The following is a 12854-nucleotide window of genomic DNA, read 5'->3' as shown; positions in this document are numbered from 1 at the left end:
GCTGGTGGAAGAAGGAAGGACACGCTTCCCAGCTCTCTCCTAACAGGAGTGAAAACCCCAGGGATCCTGGGAGCAAACATCTGCTGAGGGCACCAATACGCAAAGCACCTGGAAAGTCTCCCAAGGAACAGACTTCATTTCAGAAGTCTATGGGTCACTGCTTGAAAAACAAACAAACAAAAGCAAGATGAGGGGAATGTGGAAAAAATGAGGAAGAGCTAGGACAGCTGGTAGCAATTGTGGCTTAAAGAACAAGCTCATTTTTTTTCCCCAAAAAATTCTAGTTTGGTATTGAAACAGAAGCACAGGGCCAGACTGCAAAGACCCTCACTTATGCAGTACAATTACTGATGCCAATAGTATTCTGCCAACATTCATAAAAATGAACATATTTCTTTGATATCTTCTGTCCCTTCTTTTTTATTAAAGGACATTCCCCACAAAGAGAGAAAACTTTAGCTCAACCCTTACTGCTTGTAAGTCATAAATAAGCAGCACAGTTATATGCTAGATGTAACTTTCTTCTGAAATCTGTGTCATATAAGATACACATACCTCAGTGTTCATGGACAAAACCAAACCAGTTTCCTTGTGAAGGACTGGATTTTCTTTTTCATTAGCTGTTAACATTTGTTGCTGTTGTTGTTGTGGGGCGGTGCCTAAACACAAAATCTGAAATGTCTAATTGATGGAAACACCCCAAAGTAGTACCATAACTCAATACTATGAATTAATACCAATATAAGGTTTGATACACTGAAGCACTTACAGAAGACATGAGCTGATTTTTAAAATCTTGTATAGCACCAGTTATCATCAAAGAATAAGCAATATTTTCTAGATGCAACAACACAGAACTAAGAAATACATGAGCTAATTCTCATGAGTGCAAAATACAAATGATAAGAAAGTTCGCAAAAGCAATTTCCAAAGTCTGATTGGTAACTGTATAAAATGGATTTATTAAGATCATGTGGTTAGCAATTCTTGTGGATTATTTTACATTAGTAAAATTTAATGCTACTTCAAATTTTACTGTCGTTCAAAGGTAAGGTGTGGGTGTAAGTGAATGGTAATTTTTAATTGACAAAACCCCAAATAACTACTAACAAAACCAATTATTTAAAATAAATGCGTACAGATAAAATACATGAAATGTATGTCTGAAGATAACATTATCATTAACATTCTTAAATCATAAAGACAGAAGGGATAAATATTACATGTTTTCACATTTGTCAATTCTTAGAGAAATAGCAACTTTATTTACTTTCCTAAGGGTAAGTCAGAATACTATGATTAATGACATGTTAAACCTACATATGGTAAATAAAATAAATCATATTAGAAGTAGTAAAAAAGCAAGCAAACCCTGTTGGGGACTGAGCTCTTCAGTGTTTAAACCAATAAGAGCCAAAAGTTAGCAGTACTGTATTAGTAGGAAAAAGTAACTGAGTATTTAAAGGAAAGTATGGACACACCTTGTTTTTACTGAGGAAGATGAGAGAGGGTTGAGATGTAATATTGCTGTTACTGACAAGAGAAAAGGAGAAGCCTTCCTCTTATACACTGAGAAAGCTACAGTTCAGCATGTGCACATGCATTTCTGTCAAACACAACAGTACCACTGCAAAACACCAGACATGTACACACTTCCATTTCATACATCTTTATCCTTCTCCATCACTAACACTTGATGAGATACTTAGTTCACATCTGCCCTTCACTTCTCTCAGAAAATTTTCTTATTATTTTTTTTTAGTTATAAGCAAATAATTTCAGAACAGTGCTTAAATGTTTCTTGCCCTACCCTGCATCTCCTTCAACACTACCATTGCTCCCTCTGGTAGAAATACTTGCATTTTTAACTCATTTGTATCCTTAACATTCTGGCCTTGCATAAACCTGAGTAGCTCAATACATTTTCTAGCAATAGCAACACATTTCATGGCCATTTAGAAGGTCTTGTAAATATAAGCTCTATGAACAGGCTAGCACCACAGTTTTACAAGTTGCAGATCCAAATTTCACATGGTTATCTTCTATTGGATGCTGCAGGAGCACTGTGATCTACAAAAACAGCCTCAGGAGCAAAAGCCATACTCAAATGTGCACACATACAGACAGACATAAATTGGCAAAGTGACTCTTGTGCCAAATACAGATAAAAAAAGCAATTTCACATTTACTGTCTTCACAATGCTGGGAGTGCAGAAGCAGGGCAATGAATTGGTAATACTTACATTCAGATCTTACTTTCATTTGGAACACAGGTTAGTCTGATGACTTTAAAATCAAACTAAAAAAAAATGTTGAAGGATAGCATTCCTCTCCTTCCTTGTTAGGAGAAACAGACAGCCAATTATTTATGTCAGTTACAGTTTTCATAATATACAACATGAAAGCAGGACACACCAACAGTCAATGAATAGCAGAGGATCTATGTTTCTGAATTATATGCACAATGTAACAGGATATAAGTGTACTGTGTTTATATAAAAATAAATTCAACATTTAATGAACTAGGTTTTGAACTCTCCTAGGCCAGCTTGGCAACAGAAGCTGGAAGTTTAACTTCTCTTCCACAGTGTTTTTCAGATATTGGTTTTCAGGCTAATTAATTATTTATGCTAAAGAAGAGTAACAAAATTAATAAGCCTTTTCATCTATACTCTAATTTTCTCTCTCTTTTTCTTCTTTTGATCTGCCACCCAGTTGCCAGTGATTCAAATCCCATTAGTCAGCATTTTATAATTCCATGTTAAGAAATATAATAATTCAACTTGAGACAGTATCTTATGTTGCTTCACTTCAGTATTTGCTTGGAAATAGGTCCAGTAGATGGAGTCAGCTTAATCCAGTTTTACAGTCTAGACCCAGAATAGAACAGCTGAAACATAAATAATTACTGAAATGTTGCTTTCATCCTGCGTAGTGTGTCCTGAATTTTTCGAGAATGTTTTTCTGCTGGTATCTGATGGAAGTTGGCACAGTTGTCAGCTGCCAAGGCAGAAATGTCTGCATCTTTAAAACGAGTTACTCTTTGTCTGAGGTAAGACTGCAGCTTGAAATCTGGTGCATAGGTATAAGGATTCTCTTGAAAGGCATGAACTTGGCTCACAACTTTTGCAATGTTTCTTGTAAGAGAATATCATAAAAAAGATTAGTTTGTTTTGCTGATAATAAAAACAAAAGCATAAACCAAAAAACAAACCTTAAAGGAAATTCAAAGGCATCAAGCATTTTATTCTATTGTAAATGTACCTCTAGTTACATGTCTAAACAAATTAAACTATTTTAACTGTTAATTGTGAAATGCTGCATTAGCTCTCATTATCTCATTAGACAACAGTATAATAAAAAATATAAGTGATATACACACATAATTAAAATAATTACCTAAGTTTAGTCCACTTGTGAGCTCCATTTGTCATTGTGAATCCTCCAGTTTCAAGCTGTTGGACATGCATAGCCAAAACATGGGCTGATGGAATTGTTGGAAGAGTTTTGAATCTGTCTCCTTCCATCAGACATAAGCTGTCACTTTTTAAAAACACCTAGTTAAAAAATACACACAGATTAATCTCACATTAAGTCTTGGGGAAGGTTTTTACAAGTTCTCCATGTATTTAACACCATCTATTTATTTGTCATGAATATTAACTTTTAGCACTGAAGCTGAAGACAACACTATGGATTCATCTGGCGGCAAACTTTTTAAAGTACACAAAATAATTTTAATCAAAAGACATTTCATACATAATTTCAGTTGGTCTAAATCACAGGCAAAACTGCATTTTGAAACGTTACTGTATGTTTCAAAATTGTATAGATCAATGAAAGAATGCCTATAATAAAATAGGCATTTAAGATTTTTCAGAATACATTACAGCTGCAAAGCTTCTGCAGAAATCTTCTAAGGCAATGTAGCACATCTAATGTTTTAGCTTGCTTTTGTAATACTGATTTGTCACACAGGACACATGTTGAAGAAATACTGACATTAAAATTTATGTAAACTCTTGGATTAGGAGTAAAAAGTCTTCAATCAAATTAAACTCATAATTAAAACTAACAATTGTGGTTTTCATCCTGCAGAGACACCCATTTAAGCAGATCTTGCACCTTCTCTAACCCTGAAGATGTAATTTTGCATTAAGTATTTTATACTTACCTCAACAGCCTTGAGTTCCTCCATTATCTCAGCTACTTTTGCAGGTAGAATTTTCCAGGCCTTACAATAAAACAGAATATATTTTTTTCATATTAATGTCTATATTGGAACAAGATTCTATTAAGCAAAATGGTTAGAGAACAGAGTCCCAACTTACTGGCAACTGTCGTACAATAAGATTTTCCAAGCCTGCTAGGATTTGCATTGCAGTAGCAAAATTCCTTTGTTCATAGCAGCATTTTGCTATAAGAAGAAATTTTGATAACAAGCTCACCTGCCTCTGAAAAAAAAAATTAAGATTTATATACATACATATATATACATAGTAAATCTACACAATAAAATGAAATGAGAAGGGAGAAGAGGTATTTCCTTTCTCAATTTGTTATCAAAATTGCTGACTGTAGTAACATCTCCCTTCACACAGTTTTTCCCTTCCTGTCACCTTGATAAAAGCTTGACCCCTATTCCCCTCAGACAATTAATTTCTTACATTCTGTTAGGTTTTGACACCTGCTACTAAAAAGCATCCAAGATTTTCCTTGTGACAACAAACCAAATTGTTAACTGCCCACCCACAGGTGTATTTCAGAATCTTACAGGTTTGCTACACAGCGAGTCATAGATAATGACAAATAAATAACTGTTTTGTAGTTCATAGCTCAACAAACAATGACAAACCTTAGCTGTGTGACACGTTACAATTTCAGCAGCAACCCAGGTGCTGATACTGTCTGCATTTTTTAATAATTGCAGAAGGTACCGGTCTTGTATGCACTTCGACAGAAATAGATTACAGACTTTAAGTGAAACTGTCTCAGCAGAAACTGCCCTGAGGAAAATACAGAAAAAAAAAAAAGGCAAAAATAATTCTGGCTGATATTGGATTTTTAAAGAAAACCTTGATCAGGAAGATGTCAACTTCTAACCATTTAAAATAATTCTGCATTGCTTGCTATCTTGATTTTATACCTCATGATGTAAATAGCGAGCCATGTTACATTTTCTTCCTTATAATTACATGGTAGGTATATCTGATAGAAAATAAGAATATACAGGATACATTTCTGTACATAGAAACACTTTCACCGCTCATTAATGCATAATAAAACCCCAGCCAATCTGACACAAAATAACAGCCAGAAAGCCAAACTCAACAACCGCAGCCACATGAGAAATCAAGCCTGGTATCAAGTGGCACCACACATGTCATTTCCCATGACTGAACTCCAAAATCTATGTAAACCAGGTGATCTAGCCTTGGCCATTGAGCAACCTGTGAAAAATTAGTTGCTTCAGATCTTCATTCCTTATCCTTAGAAGCAAAAATCTACCATAGGTAGTTCAGTTATCAACTACTAATTAGAAGTTAATTGAATCCACTGAGTATGTAAGAAGTAGACCATCATAAAAATAATTAGGTCTATGTGGTTGGATGAAAACATTAATTACTGCTGAGCAAATAATTTAAATAGGTTGGTAACCACTCTAGTAACTGTAAGAAAATTCTGTGTATCTCTGAATACCAAAAATTCACCTCCCTAACAAACAGCAGGAATGTTGTACAGAGAAGCTGTGGAGTCTCCATCCACTTTGTGCACACAACCCTGGAAAACCTGGTCCAGCTGACCTTGCTTTCAGCAGGGTGGTTGGACTACATATCTTGAGAGATTCCTTCCAGCCTCAGCTATTCTGCAAGACTGTAAATGTCTTTGAGATTTTATATACATACACACATTCCTGACCAAGGATCTACTTCAGAATCCATGACACTTTTTCTCTACCAAAAATGAAACCTTTCAAACAACCCCCAATCAAGTTCTTAGAAATATTTTGGCCTCAACTCCAGATTTCAAAGAAATCACCTGGCAAATGTGGCCTTCCACACACATGCATGTGCATAGGTAGGTACCCATATCCACATATGAAATCTCCTGAAATTAAATAACCCATATAAACAGGATACCTAGTCTGTAAAAAAATGCTAAGTATTTAAATTGTTTCTCTGTTTCTGGCTGTATTAAAAGTGTAACACTCTAAGTTATTGTGCATCAACAGATTTGGAAAGCAGTTAAAACAAGCAACTTACTTTGGCACAGCAACACATTTGTCTTTAACACCAAGCGCTCTGGAATTTAGGAAGTGTACTGGATGACATTTATTAAATACTTCCTAAAAAAAAAAGCAAGATATATCTGCTGTTAGTTCTTTTAAAATGCCTGGGGACAAAAATGACAGAGTATGTCCTCCTCCCACCCCACCTGCATGAATTATGAGAGGGATCACAGCCTAAGAATAGCATTAGATATTCTAAATTTCACTGTAGAGATTTCCAGAGGAAAGGTTGAATTCAACTTCTTATAAAATAGTATGAAATAAGCTTGAAACAAGGTTGGGAAATGGTAAAGAAAGAAGAGAAAGAGTGAGAAAATAGATATTATTTGTACTTCCAAATAAACCTAGACCTTTGTACCTGTTGCAGTAGTGTCAGCTGCCAACAAAGCTGTTGGGCACTGCACTCAATCAAGAGAACTGGTCCCACTTCATCAGCTCTAGCTAAGGAGACCGAGGATTCTGCTGTGAAACTGCTACAGCAGGGCTTTGGCAAAACTGCTGACCCTGAGTGCAGCCGCTCTCTCTGATGTTGTGCAATTGGTCCCACACCTTTGGACAGTTTCCAGTAGAAGTTCTGTAGGAAAAAAACAGTAAGGTTACAACTTCTCTAAAGCAAACACTAAATCTCCTCTTGATGTAACTTCCTTGAAAGTGCTGTTAAGAGAAACACCTTTGTGCATGCAAAACTCTTCAGCTAAACTTCAAGGTTAGCCCACAACATACTGGTTTACTTAACACTGCTATTTTAAGCTAATACAATATGTACAGTGGATGAGTCTAAGCAGGAGGCTGCCAGATCTCAATCAATAATCAGTATTTAAAACAACCCTCTGTGTATTCAAGCTTGCTGTCATAAAATCTTTTACTTTTCCTTTTTGCTTAGAATCAAACATCCCTTTCCAAGAAGTACTTGGTTTTTCATTCTTTTCCATTCTTCCATTTTCCATTATCATTATTGTGCAGTGACAATAAAAAAAGTCCATGTTCCTCTATTCTGTTTGTCCTTTTTTGGCTGAATCCCCAATATACCCATGGAATTGTGCATCTTTATCATGAGGCTGATGTTTAATTCAACTTGCACATTATTAATACGTTTGACTTCCACATGTTATTTCGTCACTCTGTAAAGAGATCTGGTTTTGGGAAAAGCCTGCAGTAGTCCTGGTTTCTGGGGCTGTAGAACACAATAAAATAGTAAATACAGACAAAAGTTCAGACCAGTTCTTGCTACAAGCTTTGAAATTCTAGCAGGGAACCTCGTAGCTCCTGCTGTTTTCTTGTATTTATAGTTTTACAAAGATGCCTAATAAAAACATTAATGGCTGACAAGGAGGCAAAGGTTTCCTAATAACTTTGAGTCACATGCTAGTGTCAAGAATGAAGATCTCTACTCTCAAAATTTTGATTGTCTGATCTGTGATTACTGAAACAGCTGTCAGGAGTTCAAACTTAAGATTATTGTCATGGTTACAGAACTGTCTGGATCTTAGATACTTTCAAAAGAAAATTTAAAATGCAGGTACATATTTCTTACTAAGTAGGTCTGGACTATTAAGTTGGACACTTCTGTTTTTGTCAGAACATAATATATGCAAATGTGCTCCATACACTGAAGTCTGAAGAAAAAACACACCTTTCTGGAAACATCTTCTGAGAGCTTTTTACACAGGGAATGTAATGTTTTTCTGCCCTCCTGACTTTCCTCTTCACATTTGTCCACACCAGAGGAAAGATCAGCACTGCCACTTTTCCTGGCAGAGGCGTCCTCGAGCAGTGACAACAAACGCTCTCCATAGCCATTTAATGAAGCAACCTGGGAATGCAAAACAGGTTAAGAGAACACAGCATCCAATTGCCCAGAAATTATAAGAAAATTACAATACAGTTGCAAGATTTTCACCAGTCTAACAAACAGACATACTAAACATAGCTGTCAAATACAGCATTATTTTTATTTTATTTACTTTAATTGTACTTAGGGCAGCTTTTTTGTAATAAGAAATGTTACGTATCCCATAACTTAAAAGTAATTAGTTTGTACTTTTTTTTTTTTAAAGGGTCTACTGAAATTCTGAATTACCTTGGAAGAAATAAATTCTTTTAGGGTACCCAGAAGATCAGTATTTGTTGCAAAATCTACACTGTAACAGTCTTCAATCCATGCCTGCAGGATGTAGAAACTGCGGTTACATATTTTGGTAAGGGATGTGGAAGGATCCAGGCTTGCACTGGTGAGAAGAAAAAGAAACTTATGCCAAAATTGATAACTAATCCTATGTAAAAATAAGTGTTGACAAAACCCACAAGTTTTATTTGGTATTTAATGTAGTATCTTAAATTCCTAAATTTCATGTCTCTAGAGTCGATGGCTCTATGGAAACAAAGCTGAGGTTGTAATTACTACCCATTAGTGGAAAGCTGGTAACAGTGAAAAGCAGAAATGAGAAGTAAGCACATTGTCAGATGCAGCTCTTGCTCTCATTTTGCTCTCGCTCATTAAGAGTCTTACAAAAACAAACTTAAAATTCATTTAAATTAAGTAGCACTTTTGAGAAACAGCTATTTGTTATTAGGGGGAAACTCAACTGTGCTTTCATAATGTTTTTCATGGGAATTTACTATACCTGGATAAAGTGCTGCTGATTCTATCAAGAAGAAACTTCAGAAATTCTTCTTGTGTGCAGAAATAGCGGAATGTGTAAAGAAACTGCTGCACATAACCTTCTAAAAAGGCATTTCTGTAAAGCACAAGAAAAACTTCAGACAAGCCAGAACACATTTTCAACTTGCATTTGAGTACAGCAACAGCAAAAAAATCCTCAAAATATCAAGAATAGGCATTTTAAATTCTCAAGCTCTTCATAAAACCTTGGTTCTTTTTAAAATTATTTTACACATCAAATAGTGTGATTGCCAACCCTGAAAGCATAATGTGTTTTATAAAGAGTTTCTCTACTTTCAATTTTGTGAACGATCACAAATTTCTATTATTAAGGAAAGTTGCAATCTAAATAGTATGGAAGAACATATTACATTTTCTTTTTTTTCCTATCATCTAACTTGATGCTGCTTTGAAACATTTTCATTACCTAACAGCATAAGAAGTAGATGCATTAAGCAAAAAAAATATTCCCTGTAGCACTAATTAGAGGAGTGGTTACTTTAACAACAGAACACACTTATTATACACACATTAAAGATGAGAGCATTTTATTTTTTTATATACACACACTCTCAAGGTCTTAACACAGGTTAATTGTCTTTTCTCCCTATTGGCTTACAGCTAATCATGAAAGTTTGGGCTTGATGAATGTGGAAAGTCCAATTCCAAAACATTTTCTTCACTTTGTGCAAAATATTAACTAGCAGGAAAAGCAGCATTCAGTGTAAGTAACTGGGTCTCAGAGTCAGGATGGAGTGGGAGAAGCAGCTGGGAGGAAGCCGCTCCCTCTGCAGCTCTACAGCGGCACAAGTCTGATGGAGCCTCTGGCAATTTCCATCCTGCACACTGTTACAGCTGAGGTGCCTTCAAACAACACTGCCCTCACTGGAGCTGAAGGACACCTCTGTCCCCATTTAAACCTTGAGATAAGCCTGCATCTTGATCGGTGCCAAGGACTGATTACTGGGGCAAAAATCTGTAGAACCGAACCTAAACATTTTGATATACAGATCTTATTAATAAGAATTATGAAATTATATGATTATATGAAGAATTGTACTGCTGGCAGTGAAATAAAGCCTTGACTCCATGTCAACTAACAGAGTAAACCTCAAATAAGTAAAAGATAAAAAAGTTTAAAGTTGCTAGTTTTTTACTTATTATCAAATATGTTTAATGAAAGACAGATGATCTTTTCACATTTTCATCTCCATCTCTGTAAATGAGTGTTCACAGAAATAACAAAAACTTGATAGAAGAGAGGAGAATTTATTAAATGTTGAGTAACTAGGATTTATCACAGAGACAAGTTTTTTAGCAACTGGTTTAGCAACTATGCTTCAACCCACTCCCAATTTATGTGTAAAATATACTATACCTAGAATATAAATAAGCCATTAAACCAAGGGGTGTACCAGCTTGCAGAACTCTCCCTCCATTTTGATTGTTACACTGGTGTTTCTCTGTGTTGTAGTAAAGGAGCAATGATGATTCATCCACAGGTGCCATGTCCATGGTGTCAGCCTTCCCACTGTGAATGACTGTAGGCAGCACATAGGATTCCACACCCCACTGCTCTGCATACATCATCTGCTCAAAGAAGCAAGGCCATGATAAAACAAGAAATTAAAGAGGAAAATTCACACAAATGCAACCAATTTAAAGACAAATTGCATTTCATACAATTGATTTTTTTTCCTTTTTAAATAATACTAGTAGCAATTGCATTTAATATTTCTTTTGGATCTTACTTAATGTGGCAGTTGGACACAAACCATTTCACATTTCATATAATGATCTGAACAGCCAGTTACACTGATGCAGTAATGAAATGACAAATGAAGTACAAATGAAATAAAATCTGACTTGCCTGTACATATTTCTTTACCAGTTCAAGAAACTGCACTTTTGATTTCATCTCTTGTAGCTGGCCTCTCAGTTTGGGCAACATAGATTTAGTTTCAGGACCTTTAGATTTAAAATACATGGCATAAGAACATCAGTGATTCAGTGATCAGAACAGGTCCTTAAAAGTACCATGCAGCCATTTTATTACTGGCAAGTTGCTATCATCATACCTTTGCTTCTTCTTTCTTTCTGCAATAGTTTCTGGTAAAAGTTTATGGTCTTTCTGTAATTTTTCGTCTCAATCATTAGCAATTGTTCTAGTTCCTATTTAAAAAGAAATAGGATTCTGATCAGAATTGTAAGTGGAAGGTGGTCCTAGTAAGAAAGTAAAGTTTTAGAAGAGAATTATTTTGTATGAAGGAAAAAAGAACATCTTAACAGACAAGAATGTAATATTAACAATGAAAAACTACCTTTCACAAACTGTGTTTACAGGCAAGATACAGCAGGAGTTACCTGTTCCCAGAAAAACAGTGATGTCACAGCTCTACAACTTAAGAGTTTTGGAGCAGGTTTGTGTATGATGAGACTGTGAAGAAGTTTGTCTGAATCTGTTCACATAAATATGCCTTTAGTTATAATTGCACCTATCTGGTTGTTTTCATGAGCATTTTTAAAACTTGCAATCAGAAGTCATCCAGAATTAAAATCTGTATGTCCTGAATTTAGTGCAGGCCCCAGAAACACTTTAAACAGCTGACATATATTTGCAGTAAGAACTGAAAGTCTGACTGAAATCAGTGGCTTCCAAACAAGTATAATTACATGCTACTATACAACCAGGTCAGAAGGCAGACAAGAGAGCTGCTCTAGAAATAAAGGACATACAAAATTCAAAGTTCAGCTTTCATATTTTCTATTTATGTATTTCACAAAATTTAAAAAAATAAACTAAATTTCTATAGAATTACTTAATGTAAGCAATGAATAGAAATGAAAGTATATCAGCCCCCTCAAAATATATAAATTTTGAAGTAAACATTTACATTTATAACTGCATATCAAAGTTTTCATCACTTTACCAGCCAATAAAAATGGGCCATCCACTTTGGATTCAGCTTCTGATTTATTATGAAACAACAAACATGATGTAGGTTGTGCTTTATAAAAGTGGTGACTTTTGCACTTGGGTCCTAAGTTAACTACGAGTGACCCAGTTACATGAAACAGCATTTTAAATGCAGTAAGTTCACAGAATGCAGCAGACAACTCCCACAAGCAGAGTGATCAGAAAACACACAGCTCAGAGCTAATATATCAAACAACAGATTGGTAAATAGGTTAGCTTTAATGGGATGGACTTGCTAGAAATTAATTTGAGCTTAAGGAAAACCTGTCACTGTTTTTCAGAAAAGCTCAAAAGGTTTAACAACATAGTTCATTAGCATAGAGTCATAAAAGCCCCCTGGATTTTTAAAAGGTGTACTCCTACAGAGGCATTACATAGAGAACAGGGAAAGCACAGGAAAGCTATTATCCAGATTCTAATTGGAAACTGCTTGCTTTTACTTCAAGGTCTGCTTTTACTTCATCAGTTAAAGCAAAATAAAGGTGATTAAGGGCCTCTAAACAGAAAGGAAATCAGAAGGAGTGACCATTTGGAATCTGGTGGACAAAGTGGTTTGTCCACTAAAAAATCTGGGGTGAGTAGCAATGAAGTCAGAAGTAAATTCCCTGTCTATTCCACAATGTTTTCCAATTCAGATAGGTCTAAAGTATAAAAATTTTTGATGAAGCTCTATTCCTGTGATGTGCTCCAGTCAGTCATTTTTAGCTCTTTCCTACAATATCACCACCATGGGGTTGGTGCTTTTCCAGTCAACTTTAAGAACAGACAATGGGTTGTAGATTGGAGATTGCACTTTTGTGTCACCGTGCTTTAATTTGGATTATTACACCTCTACCGATGTTTATTGCCAAGACATGACAAATCTTGAGGATTTTAAACTGCTTAAGAGTCAATATTTAAAAGAAGAAATTATGTTTTGACTCACT

General features: G+C 35.4%; 1 protein-coding gene across 3 annotated transcripts in view; it reads right to left on the bottom strand.

Moving 5' to 3' along the window:
* Positions 1 to 942: 942 nt before the first annotated feature.
* The window catches only part of KNDC1 (kinase non-catalytic C-lobe domain containing 1), a 58077-nt gene continuing 46165 nt past the window's right edge, over positions 943 to 12854 (bottom strand). For all 3 annotated transcript variants that reach the window (XM_086901201.1, XM_086901202.1, XM_086901203.1), the window contains 13 exons: positions 11030 to 11123; positions 10822 to 10919; positions 10330 to 10541; positions 8914 to 9027; positions 8370 to 8517; positions 7923 to 8102; positions 6648 to 6863; positions 6264 to 6346; positions 4856 to 5006; positions 4332 to 4454; positions 4175 to 4234; positions 3400 to 3557; positions 943 to 3137 (listed from right to left, as the gene is read on the bottom strand). In XM_086901201.1, coding sequence (XP_086757327.1) covers positions 2906 to 3137; positions 3400 to 3557; positions 4175 to 4234; positions 4332 to 4454; positions 4856 to 5006; positions 6264 to 6346; positions 6648 to 6863; positions 7923 to 8102; positions 8370 to 8517; positions 8914 to 9027; positions 10330 to 10541; positions 10822 to 10919; positions 11030 to 11123 — 1869 coding nt within the window. In that variant the 3' untranslated portion in view covers positions 943 to 2905. The remainder of the gene's footprint in view (positions 3138 to 3399; positions 3558 to 4174; positions 4235 to 4331; positions 4455 to 4855; positions 5007 to 6263; positions 6347 to 6647; positions 6864 to 7922; positions 8103 to 8369; positions 8518 to 8913; positions 9028 to 10329; positions 10542 to 10821; positions 10920 to 11029; positions 11124 to 12854) is intronic.

The sequence above is a fragment of the Cyanistes caeruleus genome, chromosome 8, assembly GCF_971803275.1.
Source record: "Cyanistes caeruleus chromosome 8, bCyaCae1.hap1.1, whole genome shotgun sequence".
NCBI lineage: Eukaryota > Metazoa > Chordata > Aves > Passeriformes > Paridae > Cyanistes > Cyanistes caeruleus.
Note: the sequence above shows the minus strand (reverse complement) of the source record. Positions and strands in the feature narration are given on the sequence as shown.